The following is a 27,716-nucleotide window of genomic DNA, read 5'->3' as shown; positions in this document are numbered from 1 at the left end:
CCCAGGGCCCGGGGGGTAGGTGTTGCAAGTGTTGTCCTGGGGGCGTATATGGTTCGTATGAAAGGGATAATCGTATAAACATCGGAGATTTCTCATTTAATTAAAAAATGAAAGTTCTAGTTCATTTTTAAGAGTTAAAAGATATCCGAGGGCAGTTAGCCCCCCCCCTCCACACACACCCTTTTCCCCCAAACCCGCCCGATAAAAATTTTGAGATAGTCATTTCTTTAAAAATAGTTCAAGGTCAGATAAAAAAAACTCCTGTGTCGACGCAGCCACCCAGGGCCCGGGACAGGCGCTGCAAGTTATGCCCTGGGGGCATATATGGTTCTTATGGAAAGGGATGTTCGTATAAACTTTGGAGAGGGCTCATTTGATTGGAAAATGAAACTTATCGTTCACTTTTTACGAGTCAAAAGATAATCCAGGACAACTAGGCCCCCCTCCACGCCCTATTTTCCTAAAACCCACCCCATACAACTTTGAGAGAGCCATTTTTCAAAACGGTTTAAATATCATATAAGGAAAACTCCGTGGTCAACATAATCCTTCAGGGCCGGTGTAGGCGTTGTAAGTTATGCCTGGTGGGCATATTAAGCTGTTATGGAAGGGATGCTCATATAAACTTCAGAAAGGGCTCATTTGATTGAAAATGGAAATTTCTTTTCATTTTTAAAAGTTCAAAAGAGATCGAAGGGCAATTAGCCCCCCCCCCCCCAGCCCCTTTTCCCTAAAATCATCTGATAAAATTTTGAGATAGCCATTTGGTATAAATTTGAAAAATTTTGAATTTTTTAAAATTTGAAACTTTTTACAATCAAAAACGAACAAAAATTAATTTAAAAAAAGCTTTCCAAAAAATAAGTTTTCAAAGAAAAGTAAAGGCCATTTTAAACTTAAGGTCAGCAGATACAAATATCTGTTAAAATTCAAACTCAAAACGACTAGAAATTACTATTAAAGAATAAATGAAACCCAAAACGAACAAAAATTAAAGAAATAATCATAGCAAAAAAAAACATAGCGAGTAATGCTTAAATTTAATATGCAGATTAAGCTTAAAACCAAAATAAAATTTTTTTATTGAAGTATAAATGAAACCCAAAACGAACAGAAACTAAATAAAGAATCAATACAAACCAACATACAATAGATACTAATGTAAATGAATAAATAAACCGAAAAATATATGTGTCTTAAACAGTCTTGGAAACTATAAACAAAATCAAGTTGAATATTTGATATATAATGATATTAGTTGTTTAAAGGTTCACCAGTTCAAGACTTTATTTCACTGTGATTTTATTTTCATTTTCAATGCTGTAAGAATTGGAAAAGAAAATATTTGTAATATAATTCGTTTTTAGTGAAGCGCCAATGACGCAGCAGGCTCTAGGTTTTTAAGTTAAGGAAGGGGAAAGTTATAGTTAATAAAGGGGAATGAATAATGTAAATTATTCATTTACATTCGTATCTTTGTATGTTTCTTTGCATTGATTGTTTATTTAGTTTCTGTTTGTTTTGAGTTCCATTTATACTTCAATAGCTAAGTATTGTGTTTCGTTTTAAGCTTGATTTGCACATTCAATTTAAGCATTACTCGCTTTAAGATTTATTTATTTACTTGTTGTATTTTTTTTTTGCTATCATTGTTTATTTAATTTCTGTTCATTTTGGGTTTGATTTATTCTTCAATGGTAATTTCTGGTCGTTTTGAGTTTGAATTTTAACAGGTATTTGTATCTGCTGATCTTGATTTTAAAATAGCCTTTACTTTTATTTTAAAAAATTTTTTTTTTTTAAAGTTTTTTTTTAGTTAATTTTTTAACAATATCGACAGTATTGAAGTCGGTTATCAAACACCAAAATATGTAATGCCTTTAGACTACTCAGTGTTTATAAAAAGTAAAGCATTATCAGAGTAGTTTGTTCAAAGTAAAACGTTAAGACTAAGATTAAGAAAATCAAATAAAAATTTTTTATTCAATATTTTTCATTTAATTTTGAATACCAAAAACCAATATATTTGAAACCTTTATACTTCATAACTGAAAAATAAAAACACAAATAAAAACACACGATAATAAAACACAAAAACGTATCCGTTCAGGGGGAAAATACAGAAATTCCTAGCAGTCCGTTCAGGGGATACATCTCTGATTATGGTGGCTTCATATATCAGCTCATGGTAACACTTGCAATGCAAGCAAAAGTTGACGGCATATCTTTTACCGAAAATGCCCCTTATTAAATTGTTTTCTATATTTATGTGAACTTTCTTGTGTACTAATAACTGCACTAATTACTAATAAACAAACACATATTTAGGATCACCGTAAAAAGCTGATTCTTTGATTTAATTTTATCAATAGCTAGGCTTTTATACTTTCGTTATTGACAAGTTATTTACTTACCATTCATTACTATGAAGAATCTGTTGTTTTTTTTTGTTGCTCTAACCAAATCATATAGAAAAAATGTTTCTGGTAAACTAGAAAGTAGTGACTCAGTTACACATTAGAACTTGTATTTTCCTTATTAAGGGTCAAAATTTGGTCGCTAAACACTAAAGGAGCTTCTAGTTTACTGTTTTATTGATAGGCTCTAGACTCTAGAGCATCTCATTTGAACTTTAAAATAAAAAAATAAGCTCCTTTTGTGTGAAGTTTCGGGGGTTATGACTTGTTGGTATATAATCGTTGTGTCTTAGTAATCATCAAAATACAGATTTTGTATCTAAAAAGCAAGAGTCACGATGAATTTTATTTGCCCCGTTAGGACAAATTTCCTTCTATAAGGAACTACTTTGAATAATAGCTTTAGAGTTGATTCCTTTCCGTTCAGCATCTAATCAGGACAGAAACAGTATTCCCTATGGATGAGTGATTCCAGAAGTCTTAAGATGTTTCAATCTGATCTTAAAAAGATTATTCCATGCCAATGAAGAGGATTTTACGGTACAATAGGGACAAAGTATCCCAAGAGACATATATATCTGTGGCCTATAATTCAATTTATTTCTAATATAGATTGCGTACTTTTTTTGCAATCATATCAGAATTGGTTGGTGATAGGTTAGGATTGTGTTAAATGATGGCTTTTTCCAGTCTCAAAGTTTCTGAAGATCGTCCGGGAATTTATTCGGCCTTCTGACTTTTGGCTTTCTTAATAATATTGGTTTTATTGACAAAATTTTCAGTTTTGCCACCAATCCAAACCCTGTAAGCAAAAAAGGCAGAGTAATAATTCAAGTCGACACTTCCCTTTTTTATATAAAGATTTTTCAAAGACGTTTTGTTGACAATCCTACTGTTTTGAATGCCCTAATTTTCTGTTTTGACAAGATATCCCCTCCATAGTGCAGCCTCTAAAATATTCTCTTTGCTCCTGCCTGTCTTCTAGGAATTAGAATAGGTAGACAAGCGTTGTTAGACTAGTCTATCAGCGTTGCTTGATAGACAAGAATAAGTACGTACTCAAGGGAACAGAAAACGAAGAGATTTTACAACGAATAATCGAGTCAAACTTAAAACGCAGACATTACCACAAATAAGAGCATGCCTTACGCTCCTAAGCCTTCTAAAGGTGAGAGCGTCACTTGCGCGTTACTGGAATCAAAATAATTACAACATGAACAAATCCAAAACATGACAAATACAAACCCACTGCTCGAAATGAAAGATCATTTCAGTAAAGCGCATATGCCGCTCTGACCGTTAGAAGGCATAGGGGCGTTATCCCCACTCCCGTTTGTGGTAATTTCTGTTCGATTTGAAGACTGACTTTGTTACATATTGAAATTTCATTTTGTTTTAGATCTCATTTATTTATTGGTAACGATTTCTGTTCATTTTAAGTTTGAATTATTATTTGACTTATTCCTGCTCGTTTTTGATTTTATGAAGCTCTTTATTTTCCTTTAAAAAACTTTGCTTTTAGAAAAAAGTTTTTAAAATTAATTAGTTAAAGATAACAACATGAGTTGCATTTCTGGTGCTTATTTTGCTTAGAACGTTTGGTGGTACGTCAGGTTTTCCGAATTCCAGCCTTCCATCTTTCTATTTAGCAATGCTGTGCAAGACAAGAATGCTGTCATAATTTATTGTCAAATGCTGGCCCGCACTTTAACTAACACCCCTTCTTTATTTTGAAGGAGATCAGAGAGAGACAAGATATCAATTGCTGACATACGAAAATGCCAGAGGAAGATTGATCATTGCTCTGCTTTGTCATGCATATCAAAAGATAACGAAAGCAGAAACGTGTGTGGTTCTGACGGGAAAACATATCCTAATGAATGTACTTTAGCCATTGCTAACTGCCTGTAAGTATGATTGTTTTCCTCCCATTCAGAAAAATTTAAGCAGACAGATCAATCATTTTATTGTCAACTCTGTGTATCTACAAGGTCACAGCGTATAGATATAGAAATGCAAACAAAAATGGACATTCTAACCTGCAATTTTCCATTAGGAAAATCCCTTTCCTGTCTTTTAGAAACTTACGAAACTGTGCTTGAAGAACTAGCAGTAGCTTAAATGCACAGATAATAGACAAAAAAAGGACATATAGACAATAACTAGGCCAGAAACTTGTTCTTTATTTTCATAAACTCTAGTTATAATTTCTTTAAACCTTAATCTTCCATCTTGATGCTCCATTATGATAAACTAAGTATACACTAGTTTTTGACATTCGTAGTGAAAGAAACGTGCTATTGAAATTTGTCAGTGAAAAAATAAGGGTTGAGTGCGCTCAGGAGCTAATTTGCTCCAGGACAGGGGCAGAGACATCTAAACAACCTATAATAGCCAGCATTTCTGTGTTTTAGCCGATAAAATATTTTTTATAAAAAAGAGCAAAAACTATGACAAAAATTCATATGAATCTGGTATATTTCATTGTTTATTTATCTTTTTTAAGAAAAGAGAAAATTTGTTGATCTCTAAACAGAAACAAAAGTAGTTTTTTTTTCAAGGGGGGGGGGGGCTGTATTTTGAGCTTAGACACTATTCAAATATAGTAGTTTTGTGACTGTTTTTAACCATGGTTTTTTTTTTATGTTGCCGGAAGAATGTCGCATTACTTTAGTATGTCAAGTCTGCCCCCCCCTTCTCTCAACGGGCATAAAAATGTTAAACATCAAAGATTTCCGGTTGGTTTTAATTTTATTCTATTAATTTTAAACATAAGACCCGGTACCTATTCTTTTTTCAGCGATGATTGTCTATATTGTACTTGCACTAGTTAGATTTCTAGAGAGAAATCTACTAGAGAGATTTCTACTTCTATTAGAAAAGTTTTTGAAATAGAACATTATCTCTCGAATGTTTTAAAGCAACATTAAGTGAGGATGCTGATAAAAAATAGAAAGTAAAATTCACTTGGATCATTAGATGCTGAAGTTTAAATATTATTTCAAAAAAATTCTGATGTGTTTGACATTTCTCAATTGCCATTTTAAGTTCGGGGTGGAACAATTTTATCATGAAAAGTACCTCTTCAGCGTATATATGGAAAATTTCATCAATGCTCGCTGTATGTCCCATCGTGTAGACCTACCCCCTGGTTTTAAGGCATATGGCACATATGGCGGCACACAATAGAAGAGAGAAATCTAGTCCCTCCAAAGACTTGTTTTCTAAGCCCCTCGCCTCAGTAAAAATTAAAGTAATCTATTCTAAATTGAAATTATATTAATTTTAAATCCCGTGGAAAATTTTCTTCTATATTCTTTAGGAAATGGTTACTATTTTGCATAAATGCACGCCTCGCAATTGTAAATAAAGACGTGTCTGCTTTGTAGAAGTTTTTTGACCTAGCACTGCTATACAAAAACTTTTGTGGTGTTATGAATTTACCTTGGTTGTCTGCACAAAGTGTGCTTGTAGAAATTCATGTATTTTTTAATTTAAAAATACATGTTGGTAAGTTGGTTGTGCCCTGTTCAAGCAGACCACCTTTACTAAGAGACTAGCACCTAATGAGAATACACATAACAAAGTTTTTCTCATGGTTTTTCAAAAATGTACATTTTGCAACCCAATAATCGGAATTTCATATAATCTTATTTTTGAAATATTTCCATGTGGGAAGAAGGAAAATCCTAGTCCTCTAGGCAATTCCCTCTTCTGACTGCCGTGTGCAATTATATTTATAATTTTTTGTCAGTTTCTTTCTTTATTATACAAGCCGAATTTTGGCTTCTTCTTCCGACGGGAAAGAGGAAGAATGCTTGAAGCCTCCCACGCTTTGTCCCTGATCTAGAGCCATTATCAGTTATAAGCTGATGTACTCTATTCGGAAATTGGATAGCTCGAGCTGTATTTGAAATTCTGGAAATAAAATTCCTAAAGAAAGATTCTATATTCGTCCATCGCCAGGGACTAATTACATTTTTGGATCCTACGAAAAGATTGAAAGCTATGACAGCTTCTCCTACCTTTGACATAATAGTCTTTTTATTATTTTTTTTTAGGAAGTAATCTGTAAGAGAAATTAGCACCAAATAAGAAAAATTGTCAAAATAAAATATTGACTGCATGATAAGTTTAAGGCTTTATTAGAATTGGATGTTCTCTTGAAAGAAATTTATGATGGTTTCTGAGCTTACATTCTGCACTTGGATAAAAACAATTACGAGGCTCGAATTTTTAATATAGTTCTTGGTTCCCTACGAATGATTTATAATGCTATTTATCAGAAAATCGCGTCTCCAGCTGGTTAGTTGAAGATTTCACATCCACTAGTTCAAAGATTATAAATAACAAAAGAAGATCGATTGTTGTTTTTAGGAAGGTGTTATGCGACTCTATTAGATATAGTTCCTCGATTTTGCACAGAGCTTCAGTTTTTTTTTTTAATCTTGGTAAAAGAAGCTTCAAGTCAGCAGGTTTTCAGTGGACCCGAAAAAAAATTGGCACAAAAAATCGGCCAACGTTTTTAAACAAGAGGTTATGCTATGAGAACCAAATAAAGTCCTGCTCTCATGGGCTTTAGCAAGCGCAATTCGCCAATGCATCCTACCTTTAGCATGCTTTCGACCTACTGAAATTGATGCATGACATTTTCCAACAAAACTATATAAAAACTTTTAAAATGAAACTGGTTGACGTTCTTCTTGCTACTGTTCTTGTTTCTGCTATGAGAACCATTTAAAATGTGGTTCTCATCGGCTTGAATAAGCAATTTATGCCATTGAGTCCAATTTTTGGCACACTTGTGACCTATTTAGACTGGCGCGCAAGATTTTTTTTTTTTTTAAAGAAACGCTATTTCCAAACCGTCAAATTTGAACCATTACCTTTAAGCAGTTGTGTTTGAAAACTAGACGCAACAGAGGCAGTTGCAAGGAAATTTCATTTATCGGTTTTAGTATCAAAGTCCAAAAAAGTTGCTCACCCGTCACATCGGAATAGAGAAGAGACAGAGATATTGAATAACCAGCTTAAAGTTATCAAGCCAGGCCGGTTTGATATTTTGCAGCTAAACGTAAACTCTGTAAACTCAGGTCGGAGTTCTCGACTGATATCGTGCTTCTTATCACTTTCAAATGGATTGTACTTTGTTCACGATGTTCTTGGCCCATCAGAGCATTTTACCATGATGGCAAACGGTACTCTGAGAGAAAACTTGACAAAATTATTTCTCGTGGATGCTGGACAGAGATCGGATCAAGAGGGCTCAGAAGTAGTAGATGCTGTAATCGAACCAAAACCGATCGTGCATTTATACGTTGGTTTCTTGTTATGATTCTCTGCCTATAAATTATACTTGTTTGACCTCTGCTGTAGACAATATTGCTATAATGGGAGATCTGGAAATATTACACTATATTTCAAGTGAACAACAATCCAGTTGCGTAGCAAAAAGCAGGAATTGAACTTTATCATCTTCAACAATAGAAGATCATTCGGTATACTATTAATAGGTAACTCAATGTGATTGAATGAAGAATGAGAAGATATAGAAAGAATAATTTTTGTTTGTTTGAATATTCCTTGCACCAATGAATCATATACGTTGATCTCAAAATGGTTTGTTTTGTCCTTTGCCAATATCCTGCATATACTAAGAATTCACGTTCCTTGTGTATGTTTGTAAGGAGCATTGGGTAGAGTCAAAAACATCTGACCATGAACTGTTGGTCCAAACATTACAATAGCACAGGCAAACTAGAGTTTGACCCCAAACAAATTGCAACATGACCTTAAACAAATTGCAACAGAAATGATTTTCGTACCATATTGTAGAGAATAGACAGCTGAACAAAATATCCAAAATTGCACATTCTAGGTCGACGCAAACCTAGTTTCTTTGCTTTTCGTGTCTTTTTTTTCAATTTTTTTCTAAAAGAAAATGAACTGTTGGTTAATGTTCGTTTTTCTGTATATGAAGTATCATATCGATGTAAAATGAAGAGCTTGCCCCGAAAATGAATGCAAATTTGATGTACAGTGAACCAGAAAAAAGTTTCATAATCATGAATATGTGATTTTACCCTTCTCATCATTGTGACCTCTTCTTCACCATGAGATCAGAAGGCAGCTATTCGGTCAAAAAATGATGAGCTGAGCTCAAAAATCAAGTTAACCGAATGTAATGTCTGCTAGAAAACAAGTTTCATATTCATCGATATACGCTTTTTTTTTATTTGACATGTTTCTTTTAGCACTTATTGCTGAAATTAAATAATTAATATATAGAGTAGGTATTTCACTAAACCCTCGTGCAACTAAACCCCCGTGTAACTCAACCCTATTTAACTGAACCCCCGTGTAACTGATCACCCATGCGACTAAACCACCGTGCAACTGAACCACCGTGCCACTGAACCCCCATTCAACTGAAGAGCCGTGCAATTGAACCACCGTGAAACTGAACCACCGTGTAACTGAACCACTGAACTCAGATTTTCAGTATTCTAAAAATACTAGGCAAAATCATTGGGTAAAACACAAGTTAGAATTTTACATGCTCAACCTTGATGGAATTGCTTGTAATAGATTGTAATAACACCAATAATTTGGATCTGCAAGATCGGACAATAACCGGTCTGTATGCGGAGACAATTAGCCTAGGCTCAAGGGAAAAACTGCGTTGTAGTTATATTTTAATTAAATAATTAATATATAGAGTAAGTATTTTGGTTAGGTTACGTTTTGCATGCACCGCCGTTATATTTAGCCCCAACCTCCCTAATTTGCAAATATATTGCACAAATTATGTATATTCTATCTATCCCCAAAGCAATCTCACTTGTTTCAACCCGTATACCTATAAAATGAATCAGCTTAGTGGCTTTCTGAACATGACCTAACCAAAATACCTACTCTATATATTAATTATTTAATTTCAGCAATAAGTGCTAAAAGAAACATGTTAAATGAAAAAAAGTGCATATTGATGAATATGAAAAGGGCTTTCGAGTAGGCACTAAATCAGTGTAATTTGAACTTAGGGCTCATCTTATTACGATCTCAGCGGGTTGGGATCTTCTGACGTTATGGTGTAACAGAGGTCACAAGGAGGTGAAGAATAAATCGCACTTTGATGGTTGTTGAACTTTTTTCTGGTAGTTTTTATGTTGAATTTGCTCTTATTTTCGGGCTCAGCTTTTCATTTTAAATCAGAACGGTACTTCATATACAAAAAAACGAACATTTACCGATAGTTCAATTTTTTTTAGAAAAAAACTGAAAAAATTGACACGAAAAGCCCCCCCCCCCCAAAACAAATTGTTTTGCGTCGACCTAGAATGTGCGACTTTGAATATGTTGTTGAGCCTTTCTTTTCTCTACAATATGGTATAAAAATCATTTCTGTTGCAATTTGTTTAGGTTCGACCCATATTTTTGGCTAGTTTGCCTGTACTACAATGTCACACGTTACCGTCCAGTAAAATATGAACCAAAATTACTGTTGTAAAATAATGTCACGTTAGAAATTTTTTTCACCAGACAGTTTCCTTAAAAACCTGTATGGGCCATTGATTGCTCTTTACAAGGTTTTAGCTGTCATGAATTAAGAGGGCTTTTATGTGTGTAACTATTGAGTTGAGTCAGTAGATTTTTCCGTGAAATAAAAAAACAAAAAACATGTAGAAATGTAAATTTGCATTTACATGTTGAGGCCTCTGTTTTCAGAGCTTTTAATGGTGTAATGGTTGGTCATTCATGGTGTTTTATGTGAAGTGAAACTTTCGTCTGGTAAATATTTTTACGCTAATATTTTATAACTTTTTGTTAACGTTGGGTTAAATATACAAGATGGTCTTGGGAGGGAGGAAGTACAAATTACTCGTTATTTTATACGGGGAGAATTTTCCATGGGGAGGGAAGTTTCTGCAGGGAACTTTCCAGAGGAAATTTTACACGGGGGAAATTTGTCAGAATTCATAAACAAAGTTCGTTTTAATTTTTCATGGACGGCGAGCCAGATTTACCGGGATTGTTTGAGAGGTTTAGTTGCACGAGGTTCAGTTACACAGGGTTCGGTTGCACGGGGGTTGAGTTGCACGGTGGTTCAGTTGCACGGTGGTTCAGTTGCACGGTGGTTCAATGGCACGATGGTTCAGCTGCACGGTGGTTCAGTTGCACGGTGGTTCAGTTACAGTGATCCAGTTGCTTGGGGTTCAGTTACACAGTGGTTCAGTTACCATGGAACCAAAAGAAGTGATTGCAAGATATTTATTGAAACACTAAAAATATTAGAAAAGGGAAATCATTTTTGGTTTGATGGAGTTCATTACTTTTTTTGAAAAACTTATTTTGTGGAAAAAGTTTTTTTTTAATTAATCTCAGAAAACACCATACCATTGGGAAATATAACTATTACAAGTTCAAAAAGGGATAACCTAATGTACAACGATCGGATTTGCATTTTATCAGAGGCGGAGAAAAATTTCCAAAAGGGTGTCAAAAACAACATTTGTGGTGTGAAAAATGCGTTATATAGCCGACCTAGGGTTCTCATACCAAATTGGCCCATTACCCTTGAGAGAAATATGATACGATGCTAAGCCCTTGATTGAAGACAAGTTACTAGAAAATCGATGATTCTATTGCAGTGGTCGTCAAATCTACGGGACAGCTCATCCATTTTTGAAAAATCTGTAAAACCCATACCGTCGGGAAATGTAACTATTAGGAGTGCAAATGAGGAAACTGAGAAAATACTTGCAGAACCTAAAGAACACAACGACCTTTAAATCTAGAGAGAAGTCCATAACTCCATAGGACTTTCTCAACTTCTCTCTCAACACATTGATTATTTGTGACTGTGTTGCCCGAATTGATGTTCCACATGTAAGCCCGAGGTACTCAAGATATGCAGAGGCTGAAATTGTGGCAAAGCTGTAAAACCCAAAATGCTCACGACCAATTTTAAGGGCCGACGAATACGACTGGCCTTCGAACCATTTAATGTTATCACTCGAAATTATTGCATTTATCAAACAGTTCGTGGTAACGAACTGTAAGTAAGGAGCGACCCGGCTCAATGGTAACCGAAACTCTAGAAAACGGGTTTTTGATACCAATAGATATATCAAAAGAATTAGATTTCAATGCTGATTTCAAATATATAACTTTCATCAAGTTTAGAGCTACCCATCAAAAGTTACACGCCTGAGAAAATTTGGCTGATTTTCAAAAAAAGGGGGAAAGACCCCCTGAAAGTTATAGAACCTTAATGAAAATCACACCATCATATTCAGCGTATCAGAGAACCCTACTGTAGAGGTTTCAAGCTCCTATCTACAAAAATGTGGATTTTTTATTTTTTGCCAGAAGAAAGATCACGGATGCGTGTTTATTTGTTTGTTTGTTTGTTTTTTGTTTTTTTTTTCCCAGGGGTGATCGTATCGACCCAGTGGTTCTAGAAGATCGTGGGAGGGCTCATTGGAACGGAAATTAAAAGTTATAGTGCCCTTTTTAAGTGACCAAAAAAAATGGAGGGCAACTAGGCCCCCACCCACGCTTATGTTTTTATCAAAGTCGCCCGATCAAAATTTTGAGATAGCCATTTTGTTCAGCATGGTCGAAAATATGATAAATATGTCTTTTGGGATGACTTAATCCCCGAAGTACCCAGAGGGAGGGCTAAAAGATATGAACTTTACCCAATGTTAACATATAGTATTGGTTATTCGGAAGTATACAGAAGTTTTCAGGAGGTTTTTTTCTGCTAGTGGGAGGGAAGGGTGGGTCGGGGGTTATGTTGGACGATCTGTTCATGAAGGAAGTTTTCATGGGGGAAGGGAAATCGCCATGAAGGGTGCGCCGGACTTGCCAGCATTATTTATTGGTTATTGGGAAGTATACAACCATTTTCAGGAAGGATTTTTTCTGGAGGGGGGCTAGAGGAGGGAGTTACTCTGGAGAATATTTCCGTGGAGGATGTTTCTTTGGGGTAAGGGACATTTCTATGAAGGGGGCGCCGGATTTCCAAGCATTATTTAAAAAACGATCAGAAATTAAATAAAAAAAACCAAGTTTTTTCAACTGAAATGTAAGAAGGAATATTAGAACTTAAAACGAACAGAAATTATAACGTATGTGAGGGGGTTCTCCCCCAAGTCAATACCTCGCTCTTTACGCTACAGTTTTTTTTTATTGCTTTCAAAATAGCTATCTATTCTAATTAAAAGGCCTTTGTGATTAAGGGGTTTGTGAATCAAATTTTTTTTAACTTTTAACGTACCGCGGGTGGTAGTCACTCAGGCGACACCCCCCTCATATACGTAATAACATATACGTAAAAAAAAAAACAATAAAAAAACAAGCGATACGGCTCAATAGTAATCGAAACTTTTAAAAAGCGAATTTTGATGTCAATAAATGTATCAAAAGAATGTGTTTATAATGCTGATTATAAATATATAAATTTTATTAAGTTTAGTATTACTCATCAAAGGCAACAAGACTGGGGAAATTTACTCGATTTTTTATAGAGGGGGGAAACATCCCCTAAAAGTAAAAGAATTGTAATGAAAATCACAACGTTAGATTCAGCATATCAGAAAACCCTCTTACATAGGTTTCAAGCTCATATCTTCAAAAATCTGCAACTTTTAATTTTTGCCAGAATAAAAATATATGAATATAGAAGTTAGTTACGTAAGTTAATTTGTAAAGACATCCATTTAGAAAAAGAAAAGTTAAATTTTTATTCAAATAAAAGCTGCATTAACTAAAAAACGATCAGATATTAAATAAAAAAAATAAGTTTTTTAAACTGAAAGTAAGGAGTGACATTAAAAATTAAAACGAACGGAAATTATTCCGTATATGAAAGGGGCTGTCCCCTCCTCAACGCCTCGCTCTTTATTCCGTATATGAAAGGGGCTGTCCCCTCCTCAACGCCTCGCTCTTTACGCTAAAGTTTTTTATTGTTTTAAAAAAAAATTGTGAGACAGAGTCAAACTTTAGCGTAAAGAGCGAGGCGTTGAGGAGGGACAGCCCCTTTCATATACGGAATAAAGAGCGAGGCGTTGAGGAGGGGACAGCCCCTTTCATATACGGAATAATTTCTGTTCGTTTTAAGTTTTAATGTCGCTCCTTACTTTCAGTTTAAAAAACTTGTTTTTTTTATTTAATTTTGTGAAGGTACAAAGCAGACCGCGCCAAGACATCCTACAAATCTACTAAAGCTAGTGTGGCCGGTTTTGTGGCTTCTGATAAGCTGCATGGTAAATGAAATGTAAGAATTTGTTTTTAGTTTTGTTCTGATCAGGGTTGCCACCCTGACCTGGAAGAATTTACTAAATCCTCCGATTTAGTAAAGGAAAATATTTACTAGATCGCATCTGTTTTTACTAAATGCTCAAAAAAAAATTCCGGAAACCTACAAGTTCAAAAATCCTTTTTTTGGATATTCACACACACACACACACACACATATATATATATATATATATATATATATATATATATATATATATATATATATATATATATATATATATATATATATATATATATATATATATATATATATATAATATATATATATATATATATATATATATATATATATATATATATATATATATATATATATATATATATATATATATATATATATATATATATATATATATATATATATATATATATATATATATATATATATATATATATATATATATATATATATATATATATATATATATATATATATATTTAAATAAAAATTTTCAAACTGAGGACATTCACCTAATCACCTTGGGTGGTTGGCTTTTGTTTTGATTCAAATAGATTCCCAATCATCACAAATCCAAGTGTCATTATAAATTCATTTTTAGTTGGTAAGATTTGATACACAGAAAGCTGATTTTGTCGACCTTTAGACGCCGGAAGTGAAGTGTCTGTTTATGAAAATAGATGACTGCTTGTCTGTGTTTGAGACAGACCAGCAAAATTGTAAATTGTAAAACAGACAAGCAAAAATTGTAAATTGTCATATGTTTACGATAATTTTTTCCCCTGAATTCATGGAAAATTTAAAGAAAAGTTTTGTTTACTGTAAATCATGACTTTTTACTAGTTTTTACTTGATTTCGGGAAATTTACTAGATCCTCTAAATTTACTAGATTTTTTTTTTTACTAGATCTAGTAAAATCCTACTGACGTTAGCAACCCTGGTTCGTGGCAACCATTGATTGATATTTTGAAGGAGGGAAGGGAGGTTTTGCCATCCTGAAAAAATTAGGGCGTGGGAGGAGGTGGTGTGATTTTCTGAGAAAAAGCAAATTTTGAAAGACTTTTTATCAGAAGATGTTTGTTCAAGTTTTGCAAACTCTTTCTTTATCATCAGAGGCGTGATTTCGTCAAAATCCTGGGGAGGGGGGTGCAAGTTCGAGCCAATTTTCCCGAATCAAGAAAAAGGCAGCGAAAACTGAAAAATTAGTCATATATTACCATAAAGGTAAAGATATACTAAAAAAAACTGACCTATTTCTCCCGATACTTAGATTATGCAGGCTTATTTTAATTTTGACAGGATGTTTTGCAGAAACTAAATTTCAGCTTGGGGGGCAAACTGAGGTCTGGGGGGGGGGCGAACTTGGGTCTAGAGAGGCTCCCGGACGTGGGGTCGAAATATTCAGATTTTTAAAAAATTAAAGTGTTGTTTTGCTTTTATTTTTGTTTACTGCTTTGTTGAAATTAAACCCGTTTTTCTCGCTTAATTTTATGTAAATGGAAAAGCAATGTGGCCTAAGAAATTATTTTCCCCTATTTCTCATCCTAGTATTAGAAAAAAAGATAGGCTATACAGATTTCTGGCAGATGGTTTAGTGGTTATAACTCGACAGTTTTGAGCCGCTCTTCCTAATATATTGGCCCAAGACGTCACCTTTTACTAGAATCCTCCTCATCCAAATCCTCCTATTATTTCAGATTCCTATCTTTTCACCAGTATGCAATTTAGTAATTCAAGTTGGTTTTGTTGCAGCTGTTTCGTTTTTAAGGCTATCACAGTCTTGAATTCGTAATCATTTAAGACAATCAAGTCTATCTGTGTTTTATTTCCCAATTTTATGCTTTATAGAATTAGTAAGCTCCATGCTTTCGGCTCCAGATTACTTCTAACACTACTACTAACAAACTCAACGCGTCACCAAGCCGCCTGAGGCCAATACAGCTACGTACGCTCCTCCTCCAGCCCAATCGATTTAAAGCCTCCCTCTTTACACCCTCCGAGGAAGTTCTTATTTTCTTTAAATCTTTCTTTATGACATCCTCCCACCCCAACTGTGGACGAACTGCTTTACAATTAGCCCTAGACGGGTGGCCGAAAAGGACAATCTGGCAATCTGTCATCCTTCATCCGCAGAATGTGCCCTAACCATCTCAACCTTTCTCTCTTTATAGCCCTAGAAAGCGCGATTTAACTACACTTTTCGTAATAACAACAACTACTCAAATAAAGAAATGTCCCCCATCTTACCTGAAGAACATTTACTTTTCTGAAAGCAACGGATCTCATCGTCTTTGAGTAAAATTAACAGATCACCAAACCTCTTTAGTATTCACTTGAGTCTTAACGAACAAAGTGCAATTTATTTATTCTACAGATTGTTTGCTTTTTGGAGAAAAACCAAAAGGAAGTTCATTCAACGCATTGTCGCATTACATCTTGCTATCTGGGGAACCAATTTTCAAAGGAAATTTTTCTTAACATTCTGAAGAATGCAGTGCATTAGTTAGCTACTTTAAAAAGGGGATTCATAAATTTCTAATTTTGTGACAGCATACTGACACAAGATAAGCAATGCCACATGCTTCCTCTATTAACTTTTCAAACTGTTCATGTTCATGAACGGTAAGTAAAGAGAGGACCTTCGTCAATATAGGCAGAAGCCCTAAAAACGGAACTTTTATAACGCTATAAAAACGTACTTGTTTAGTATCCAGTGAACAGGCGAGAAGTGAAGTTTGGTTAATGCTTATGAAATATAAAAAAGTATGATAAAAATATAATAATTCAGAAACAAATTTGGACTATATATTTTCAAATTAGGGGGGGGGGTAAAGCATAGCATATATTAAATACGTAACCTAACCTAGCTACCTTTTTTGTCCCTTCAACCCCAAAACAGTGTAGTTCGTATTGTTTTATTGCACTTTTATACAGTTATGTCACCAAGCTTCTGGACCATTTAATGATTAATTTATTCCGTTTACTACCCTGTCAGGAATCTTCTTCGAGAAATTGTTTTAACTTTAAAAACTTCTGCCCATTTCCTAAGTTGCAGGACCATCCTGGCGGAAGGATTTCCGTGGCCGCGACGAGATAAGAAAAAGTTGCCACAGAATAATTCAAGGTTTGTGGCTCTGGTACATAACAATGGAGCTGAAAATTCAATGCAGTTCTTCAAGCAAAGAGTCAAAGGAATTATTTTTTTGCTTTGATTGGTAAAATGTGATTACTAAACACCTTCGTGGAGTTTTTTTTCTAAAAAAAGCTCTTTTTTGTCTACTCTGTAAAATTCTTTTCTGTAACTGCTACAGCTTCCAATATATTTTTTTCTTACTTAAAACGCCAAAATTAATTTTCTCTCTTTCTCAGTAGTTGAATTCTGCGCAATGGAATTTTTAAACAATTTGATAAGAAATCGAACATTCATCCACTAAACCTAGTTGTTGAAAAAGAAAGGAAAGTGAAGTCTGTCTCCTCTGCCCCGGGAATGAAGTGAATCATGGATGCTGTCTTAGGGGTAACCTAGCGAAGAACGAACCCTAGGCCATAATAACCGAAATTTACAAACGCGTTTGAAAAATCTTGCAAGGTAGAAAAAAATGTCATTTGAAGTTGATTCAGGAATAGGGACTATTATTCGCTTATTATTAATAATAAAAGTTTGCCGCAAAAGTATGTATGTGCGAATTTCAAAAAATAGCCTGAAAACTCACAAAATGGTGTTGAGTTGACATGAAAACTGCACCACTGGAATGACCACAGCCGAAAACCCCCATATCTTGGGCAACAAGAAAAATCACTTTTTTTACATGGGAGGCAGTGATGCGTCTCCTTTGTTTCTTCTTAGTTTTTTTTTTTTTTCTTCTTTTTTTTTTTTTTTTTTTTTTTTTTTTTTTGTCGCTGCTAGTGGGGAACTGGAACATCATAGAGATAGGTTTAAGGACTCATTTGAAAAGAAATTTTAAGGACTCATCAGAAATGTCTAGTGCATTTTCTAAGCAACAAAAAATAATATTAAAATGAAATGCAATTTTCGGCAAAAATTGCATCTTCACATCCAAGATTATGTAACACATGTTTCTCTTGACAAAATAATAAATCTTTTGAAAAGATCCTTCTTGGGTTGTGATAACATTTAAGTAAAAGGTCAGCCAAAAGTGTCAATATTTCGTTTTTGAAATATAGTGAATGCTAATGTAATGTTCAGTGGATCATGTAGTAGGCTCGACCTGTTTGGGTTGATTTTATGCAATGGAGTGACGAATATCTCCTTTCATCAATGGGTTAAACGACAGCTGCATTTAAAACCTTCGTGCAGTTCTTCTTCAGTAAGTTCTAGAGCAGAAGGTTTTCATTGAATAGTTTGAAAAATCTTCACCTATGGCAGCTGAACAAAATGGTTATCTCAAAATTTTGATCGGACGACTTTGGGAAAAACGGGCTTTGGAGGGGCCTAGTTACCCTCCAATCATTTTGGTCACATAAAACGGCCACAAGAAATTTTAATTTCCGTTCTAATGCACCCTCTTCCGAGCTTCTAGGGTCATTATTTCAATACGATCACCCCTAGAAAAAAAAACCACCAAAAATAAACAAACAAATATCTGAATTAAATTTAAATTAAAATCAAGTTGACATCAGGCCATAGCTAATTGGAGAAAAAGCCAAGACAGATATTCTGAGTGAGATGCAAAGCTGACATAAGCCTTTTTCAGGGTTGTATAAAAATGATGTCATTTTCGCTTTTTGATAGTTAGTCTATCATCCATCCATCCTAAGGCAGAGCTAAGGTAGATAGTCATCAACAGTTCGTGGTGACGAACTGTAAGTAAGGAGTGGCCCGGCTCAATAGTAACCGAAATTCTGAAAATGGAATTTTGATACCAATAGATATATCAAAAGAATCAAATTTATATGTTGATTTTAAATATATAAGTTTCATTAAGTTTAGTTCTACCTATCAAAGGTTACGAGCCTGAGAAAAGATGCCTTATTTTCGAATAAAGGGGGAACACTTTATAAAAGTCAGAGAATATTAATGAAAATCACAAAATCAGATTCAGCGTTTCAGAGAACCCTATTGTAGAGGTTTCCAGCTTCTACCTGAAAAAATGTGGAATTTTGTATTTTTTGCCAGAAGAAAGATCACGGATGTGGTTTCTTTTTTTTTTATCATTTTTCCCAGGGATGCTCGTATCGGCCCATTGGTCCTAGAATACCACGAGAAGGCTCATTCGAACGAAAATTAAAAGTTCTAGTGCCCTTTCTTAAACGACCAAAAAGATTGGAAGGCAACTAGGCCCCCTCCCCCACCCCTCTTTCCACAAAATCGTCAGGTTAAAATTTTGAAATAGCCATTTTGCTCCTCAAAGGCCCAATAATCATGCCTCTGGATATAACATGACTACCCCCTCCCCCCACAGCCCCAGGAGAAAGGTCTTTAAGTTATAAAAATTGCCCATTGTTTACGCATAGTATTTGTCATTGGGAAGAATAAATACATTTTAGGGTGGGAAGACGAATTTTTTGCTGATGTGTTTTTCACGGGGGAACTTTCCAGGGGGTGATTTTGTCAGAGGAAATTATATACTGCAGGAATTCACCAGAATTCCTATACAAAATTTTTGTTTATTTCTTGCTTTCTCTTTTCCGTCTCAATTGTACGCGTGGAGTTGTTAAGGGTAATTGCCTGCGTAAATTTTCACCGGGATTGAATTGTCTAGAGGATATATGCGTGGGAAAGATATTTCTCCGTGAAGGTGGGGCCAGATTTCCTGGGACTATTTAAAAAACGATAAGAAATTAAATAAAAAGAAAACAAGTTTTTTTCAACTGAAAGTAAGTTGTACCATTAAAACGTAAAACGAACAGAAATTATTGCGTATATTAAGGGAGTTGCCTCCTCCTCAACACCTTGCTCTTTACGCTAAACTTTGAATTTTGTCCCAATTCTTTAAGAACGACTCCTGAAACGCAAGGGTATTTAATTGGAACAATAAGAAGTTTTTGTCAAAAGTGCAAAAAAAAAAAAAATTCAGCGTAAAGAGCGAGGTGTTGAGGAGAAGGTAACACCTTTCATATACGTAATAATTTCTGTTCGTGTTAAGTTTTAATGTTACTCCTTACTTTCAGTTGAAAAAACTGTATTTTCTATTTAATAGAACTGAGGGATGATTGAGATTCCTGGGTTGCCAAATAAATGCGCATCTGTGATCTTTCTCCTGGCAAAAAGCAAAATTTCACGTTTTCGTACATAGGAGTTTCAACTTCTACCGAAACTTCTACAGTAGGGTTCTCTGACACGCTGAATCTGATGATGTGATTGTGATTTACGATTCCTGTGTTTTTCCCATTTTTGAAAATAAGATAAATTTTCTCAAGCTCGCAGCTTTTGACGGGTAACACTAAACTTGGTGAATCTTAAATATTCAGAATCAGCATACTAAGCTGATTTTTTTTTATGTAGCATATCTACTGATATCATAATTCCGTCTTTTAGAATTTCACTTACTATTGAGCCGTATCGCTCCTTAATTACGGTTCGATACCACGAACTGTTTGATATGCCTTTTCATCATTTTCTTCATCTGTAACCTTTTCCTACTCATTTTTTTTTGGATTTTGACTTGAATTCAACCAAAAATAACACCATTTGAAAGCACTGTGGCTCGTTGTTGATGCTGACATAAGCAAGTCCAAATTTTATTGGCCTGTTTACCCGGAAAGAAATTCCTTTCGTCAAACTTAAGTGAATAAGTCTAGCAATTTCGTTATAGCTTATTTGACTACTTTTCAGAGAAATTTTTAGAGACAGAAAACTAAAAGGAGATTACATTAAATTCTGACTATTTTTCTCTGTCGATTTCTTTCATATGAAAAAGAAAGCGAACTTAGAGTGCAAATGAAATACCTCGAGAAAAGAGCAAAATAAGTTCTTTTCACATTGTCTTTGTAAGCCATTTATTCCTAAATAAAAATTTAATGTGTTCTAAAAATTTAGAACATAGACTGTGTTGCAGCTATTGTGCAAACACTTGGTATTTACAAAAAAAACATCTTTTTACGAAGATCAAAAAGCCAAGTATTTAAATGGAAAGTAGAAAGTTTTATTCCATCAATTGAAATTTATACATTTGAGAGGATTGGATTTAAAAGGAAGAACACGTTAATGAAACTGCAATACATAATGGACTAATTAAAATAAATAGATTATTACAAGTACACCTGTAAAAAAGGATTCCTCAAAGTTAAAACAGAGCACGATTTCGCAATGTAAAAAAAAAAAAAAAAAAAAAAAAAAAAAAAAAAAAAAAAAAAAAAAGTTAATTTTTTTCCATTTAAGTGCAAATAAGACTGTAGCCCTTTTTTGTGGCTTGAGGAGTATCGATGTTGCCCTTGATTGCGGTAACCTTTCTTTTGGCAAGATTGGCTTCTAACTCAGTCGTATCAGCAACTTGCCTTTGATATTAATTTGAGATTGGAAAATCATACTGCGATCTCAGTGATTTTTATTGTAATGATTAATACTTACTCATTTGGTCGATTCCTTAAATATTCCCTGAATGTTCAAATTATTGGGTCTTTGTACGAGTGGCGGAGGAGGAGTGAAGGGAAAAAAACCTGCCGGCTCCATATATGCACTTAGTAACTTTTGATTTTGGACGTTTATGTTGAAAGGTTAGCCTCAAATGTGAGGTACTCCTGTACTAAACGCACCCTTTTATATACTGCAATGCAAACCAGTCACGACATAGACCGAGACGCGCAATTAAAAACAGGTTTACGCTGTCTTGTGGGATATAAACAAAGGCAAGAACTATATTTAAACTGTTGTTTTGGGGGGTTTGTGGGGTGGGGTGGGGTTGGAAAGGTACCTAGGTTAGGTTAGGTTACGTATTTAATATATGTTATGCTTTACCCCCCCCTCCCTAATGTGCAAATATATAACCCAAATTTGGTTCTAAACTATTAAATATTCATCCTATTTTATTTCATTAGCATTAACTAAACTAGCACTATATGAAAGAGTGTGTTGAGTACAGGAGTACCAATGTGTATATATGAGGATTTGGTGGGATGGGGGTTCTAGGGGTTAGGGGTGAAAGAGCCTTTCAATCTTAAAGGTTGGAATTTCTTGTACGACTGTTATTTCTGAAAATGTGGCAAGTTCACGTTTCCTTCTGTGCCTTTGTTTTAGTTGGGATGCCTGCACAATTTTAACTTTCCCCTCTTGAACGGCATCGTTTCACGATGCCGGTTCGTTTCACCTTAGAGGCTTGTTCTCCGGAACTTTCCACTATTTTTATTGACACAGCAACAACCTAGAAATTTTTACCCGGTGCCTTTTGAAGCTGGGGGGACCCATTGCATATGCACCCCGGGCCTTCTGATGTATTTCAGTTCTTAAAAGGGCCATAAGAACTTTTGATAAATAAGTCAAATTACTATGATTTTTTGGAAAGCACTATATTAAAATTAGTATTTAAGGAAGTTATAAGAACCTGCCATTCGAAACTTAAAAGCTGCAATTCATTCCGCTAAATGAGCGTAGATAGACTCTGGAAATATACCTTGTTTTGGTAAGGGCTAAGTGATAATTCAGGGTTAATAGTAGAGCTAGAACTACTAATCACCCTTTTATTCAGATTTTTGTTTCTCCTGTCAGGTTGCTGATAAGCTTAATGTTGTAAATCTTTGAGTCACACTTTGCAGTTATTTGAATTTTATTAAATTGTCCTTATCAGTAGAAGGGGGGGGGGGGGTACCAGTCGTGACAGCACCACGTGGTTTATGGTTTTCTCACTGAGAATGAAAAAACAGGAATTTTCTCACTTGGAAAAACCAGGAATTTTCTCACTTTTATGGATGTTTTCATGGATGGTTATGTGTGTTGGTCGATTTATTTGATGTTTTTCAGGGATGGTTATGGCTGATTTATGGTTTTTGTCAGTGAGAATTTGAAAAACTGGAACTTTCTCACATTTATGTCTGTTTTTATGGTTTTTGTCAACTTTCTCACATTTATGTCTGTTTTTATGGTTTTTGTCAGTGAGAATGAAAAAACAGGAACTTTGTCACATATATGGATGTCAACAGCAATTTATGTCTGTTTTATGATTCACTGTCAGTGAGAATGTACATGCTCGACGCGAATGTTATGAGATTGTTAGGCGAACCTAACCTGAGAACTTGATTTACATAATCGGCGGGGAAATTATTGATTAACGAAGGGGGAAATAATAAACATTATTGTTTATTTTATCTTTAGGCGAAACTAATCTGAGAAATAGATTTACATAATCGGCGGGGAAATTATTCATTGACGCAGGGGGAATTAAGAAACATTATGGTTTCTTTTATCTTTAGGCGAACCTAACCTGAGAACTTGATTTTCATTATCGGCGGGGAAATGTATTGATTCACGAAGGGGGAATTAAGAAACATTATGGTTTCTTTGATCTTTAGGCGAACCTAACCTGAGAACTTGATTTACATAATCGGTGGAGAAATTATTGATTCACGAAGGGGGAATTAAGAAACATTATGGTTTCTTTAATCTTTAGGCCTGAGGGATTTTTTTATTATTGTTGTTTTGGACAAGTGCATGCTAGGGATGAATGTCAAGGTGTCCTGGAATAGGAAACCGGAAGTACATGCAACCTTCTCAGCCAATCAGCGAGTCGGATACATCCTCCTTTTCAGCCAATCAGAGAGTCGGTTACGTATGGTTTTCCCCGTTACATAACAATTCGCCCTTGAGATTTCGTATATAACGGACGTGCATTGTGATTAAATTCTCAGAAAGTATTGTGACACAATGGAGACAACAATGAATATTATTGACTAACTTGAAGCCTTGACAGCCATAATTAGCAATGTGAGTACATTTTTTATTTTCGAAATAAAATTATTTTCATCGGTCACCCTCTACTATATTTAGGTAAGTATCCCCCCCCCATACATTACAAACATCACTTTACAATCGTTATACTCACTAGGAAAACGTAAATATATTCTTTTTACCCTCAAAACCTAACCCCCCCCCACACTGTTTTACAACCAAATTCTCGCAAATGGAAATACCTTTTCGTTAAATTCCACTTTTTATTTTCCTTGGTCACCCTCCAGTATATTCAGCTAAAGTGTCTACTGACTTCTGTCAATTTTTAATGAAAATCCCGTTCTGTTTTGACACAATCTCCAGTGCGAGGTTAAAATTAGCTATCACCCCTTTTCCCTCTGTGTTTACAAACGCGGTCAACGGAACTATTCTTCCGTCAAAATTAAAACACAATGATGCAATAATTAAGCACAGACGTAATGCTCTATTTTGGAGAAGTGAAACAGATTATTTTCAAATTAAGGTCTATTCTCGCGAAATTTTTACTTTTTGCTTTACTGAAAAGAGATAAATGCTTTTCTAGACAAAATTATATGGATGATGATACTAACTTTCTTTCTGTAAAAAAAGGGGCAAATTATTTTGAAACTAATTTTTTTCTCTTCTTTTTAAGGCAAATTGTGAAGAATGCCCGTCACCACCACCCGCTTAGAAAGCGAGGGTTAATAATGCGGGCCCTGCGAAGGCTACTCTCATGCAATACCGTCGCTGGCCGAAGCCTCCTAAACAAGTGATGCCTACCCAAGCCGTCTTGGAATGTAACATCGCTAGCAGATCCACTCTCCTTGGACCTCTAATAGCTGCCCCATCAACGATAGGTCAGGAGGTTACCCTCCAGCATGTTATGTCAGATCCATCCGACATCTTAGCCCACACGGATTTTGCAAATGTAAGTATTTTTTCCTACTTATCATATAGAAATATCTATCAATTTCTTCCAACTTTTTTAGTCCTTTTCTACATGCACCATTTTCGAACACTGTCTAAAAGTATATCTCAGCGGGATATTGACAGATTTTTTCTCCCAAAGGAAATATAATGTTCTCCCTTTTGAATCATGTCAAGTGCATGCATTCACCCTTTTCTAAATTAGATTAGTGAAGCCAAAAAAAATGCACTATATCCCGCTCATAATAAGTAGAAAAATCCATTGCATTATAAATTGTTTTATTGGTGAATGGATCACCTTGCCTCTACAAATATTATAAAAAAAGAACTTTATACCTGAATGAGTTGTGTATCATGAGAGGAGATGGCTATCCTTTTCAAATCGTGTTTTTGTTGTTTTTTTTTTCCCAGAGCAGATAAAGAGTATTAATATGAAATTTTATTTGGATGGGATTGTTTGAACAATATCAAATTGCCGCCTTCTATGTCATGCGACGTTTTAGACTGTAAATATCTTATACTAATATAAGATATGCTATGAGCCGGGGGAAGCGCCGCAGGAAGCGCTATGGGTCCGAGAAGCGCTGCGGGAAGCGATGCGGGTCAGGGAAGCGCCGCAGGATGCGCTGTGGGCCCGATTGTTGCCCCCCCCCTCGGGGATATCTAAATATAATGTAATTTTTGCAAAGAAACCGCTCCTCTTTTTTCTAATCTTTACTATTTTCTCTGTTGCTATCTCTTCACTATCACATATAGTTTTAGGTACCTTTGAAACTCTGTGAATGCTATTCTTCACACAGTTTTAAGAGAGATTATTCCATCTATTGCGTATATCAGCGTCCTAATTTACACTGAGCCTTACATCGTGCCAAAGATTTTAGTGAGGGGAAACCAGGCTAACGGTTCCCGGCATTTTGAAGTTCAATCCTGGAAATTAGAACACTCGCGCGGCTTACAATAATTAAACTCATGGGTTCACTGAATCTGTGTGGACTTAGAGAAATACATATTTCAACTTTTGACGGGCATTATGTAAAGGGGGCCGGGAAGAGCTACGGGGGTGCGCCGCGGGGCAGAGAAGTGGGGTGCGCTACGGACCCGAGAAGTGGGGTGCGCTACGGACCCGAGAAGCGCCGCAGGGATGCGCCACAGGGATGCGCCGCAAAAAAAAAAAATTGAACACTGAAAATAAACGAACAAATTGCCGCCTTCTATGTTATATCTTAGATTATCTTAAGTTGGAACTTTCAGTTGAATTAACCAAATGTAATTAAGCAATGATCCAAATTTTAACAGTAGGGATGATTTGAACACTTTGAAAATAAGCTATTTTTCATTTATAGGTTGGTGCATTGGTCCCCTACTCACCATCGAGTGAAGAAGAGGACGAAGAGGCCATTCAGGACAATTCAGCCATCAGTGACTGGCACGGTACTATTAATTCCATTGAAGTACCATCTAATATTGATGATTTTTATAATAATTTTCTTTTTAATGTAGAACCTAGCACAGTTGAGCTGGCAGACTTGAGTCCAAATACCCTACAAATTTTAGAGGATTTTACAGGGAACCCTCCTCCCACTGATTACCTACTTCAAACAACTGATGTGGAACATGCCCCAGATATTGTTGAACAACTTGGGGGTGGGGTTAATAAACCCGAGGGGGTGGGGGGTACAACTTTCCCCGATTTTCAATTGTCCAATATAATTTTAAATGCAATAGTTGTTTACACTGCGACGTTTGGAGACCCTTTTAATACCCTTCGGGGGGGGAAATTTGTTTTTGACCCTGTAGAAATTGTGCACAACTATGTATAAAATTCGTTCACTTCTGGAGAATCAACTTCAAGGGTGGGGGAAGGATTAAAATAAGGTTTCCATTGTTCTAAAAGTGTTCTATTTTAATGACGGGAAAAGCTAAGTTTATTATCATTATGTACATTCCGAGATGCGTTTGGTTTATTCGAATTTGAAAAATTATGAGGGTGCTTTCATGGATTGGCTAGATAAAATTATAACGCATTTTGACAACTTTAATGAAAATGGGAGTGGATCTCTAGTTCTTTTTGTTGAAAATTTAAGTGTTAATATTTGTAAATTTAAGAAAGATTTTATTTTAAGAAGGGGGCATGGGGAAAGGGCAGTAGTTTTAAAATATAATCCAGATCTAGAAGGTTGTAAAGGTGTCCAGCGGATCTGTTTTGAAACAGATCAAAAGTGTTTCAGATATGCTTTCCTCATATCAACATACGAGCCTCTAGCACGTGACTCTACCAAGACGAATTTAGACAATTGGGCTGTACATGGGAAGGACGGGTCCGATTTCCCCATTGTAGATTTTTCTTGTTTAGAGAGGAAATACCCAGTAACGCTTCGATCCATTGATATTTTTGAAAAGGCTAATGCCCATTTAAATATCGGCGTTACTGTGGTTCAGTATGAAACTGAATTTGTAGATGGGGTTCGTTCTAAAAAGAAGGGGCTGGTCTTCCCTGTAAGGGCCCGTCAATTGATTTGGTCAGACACTGGGTTTGGTTGTTATACACACCCCCAGTGACCCTGCCAATTCAATTGGCCATTTTAATCCTATCACAGATATCAGTAGAGTTCAGAGACGGGGACGGGGACGGGCATCAGAGACGGGGAGTGATTTGATATCCAGGGGGGTGTTCCCGGGCCCCAAAGTTTATTGCGTTGAAACTCATAGTGGGGATGAAAAGAAGGCGTGTAAAGGGGTTTCTACACATTTTGTAAAGAGCAATCTCAACATGAGCGTGTACAGAGATTGTGTAGAAAGTAGCCTAGTTCCGAGAGAATAGATGCTTACAATTCGCTCTCTAGAGTACAGAAATTGTACTGTAAGAGTGGAAAAAAATGTAATGTCATGTATATCTGATAAAGTTTATGTGATCGAGAATGGTGTGAGTGTCCTGCCTCATGGCCACTATCGTATTTCAGACGAGTTGAATGTATAGACTATCGTAATCAACTTGGTCTGGATAAATTAACCTAACCTGAACTAACGAACTAACCAACTAACCACCACCACCACTGACCCAACTAACCCAACCTCAACTAACCTGTAGCAGCAGTGACGACAACTATTGTTTTCACCTCCGCGGCCCCCGGGGGGGTCCCTTCCCGCGGCCGCCCAGGGGGGGGGGAGGGGGTCCCGCCCGCGGCCGGCCGGCCTTCGGCCCCGCGGTCCCCGGGGGGGGGG

General features: G+C 35.6%; 1 protein-coding gene across 1 annotated transcript in view; it reads left to right on the top strand.

Annotated features, from left to right (window-relative positions):
• Positions 1-27,716, top strand: part of LOC148946970 (uncharacterized) — a 268,849-nt gene that overhangs the window by 180,157 nt on the left and 60,976 nt on the right. The window contains exon 6 of the mRNA XM_089096472.1: positions 4,154-4,324. Coding sequence (XP_088952598.1) covers positions 4,154-4,324 — 171 coding nt within the window. The remainder of the gene's footprint in view (positions 1-4,153; positions 4,325-27,716) is intronic.

This window comes from Artemia sp. Qi Xiang Cuo, chromosome 11 (assembly GCF_049724085.1).
Source record: "Artemia sp. Qi Xiang Cuo chromosome 11, ASM4972408v1, whole genome shotgun sequence".
Classification (NCBI taxonomy): Eukaryota; Metazoa; Arthropoda; class Branchiopoda; order Anostraca; family Artemiidae; genus Artemia; species Artemia sp. Qi Xiang Cuo.
This window is presented reverse-complemented; position numbering and strand designations above follow the sequence as displayed.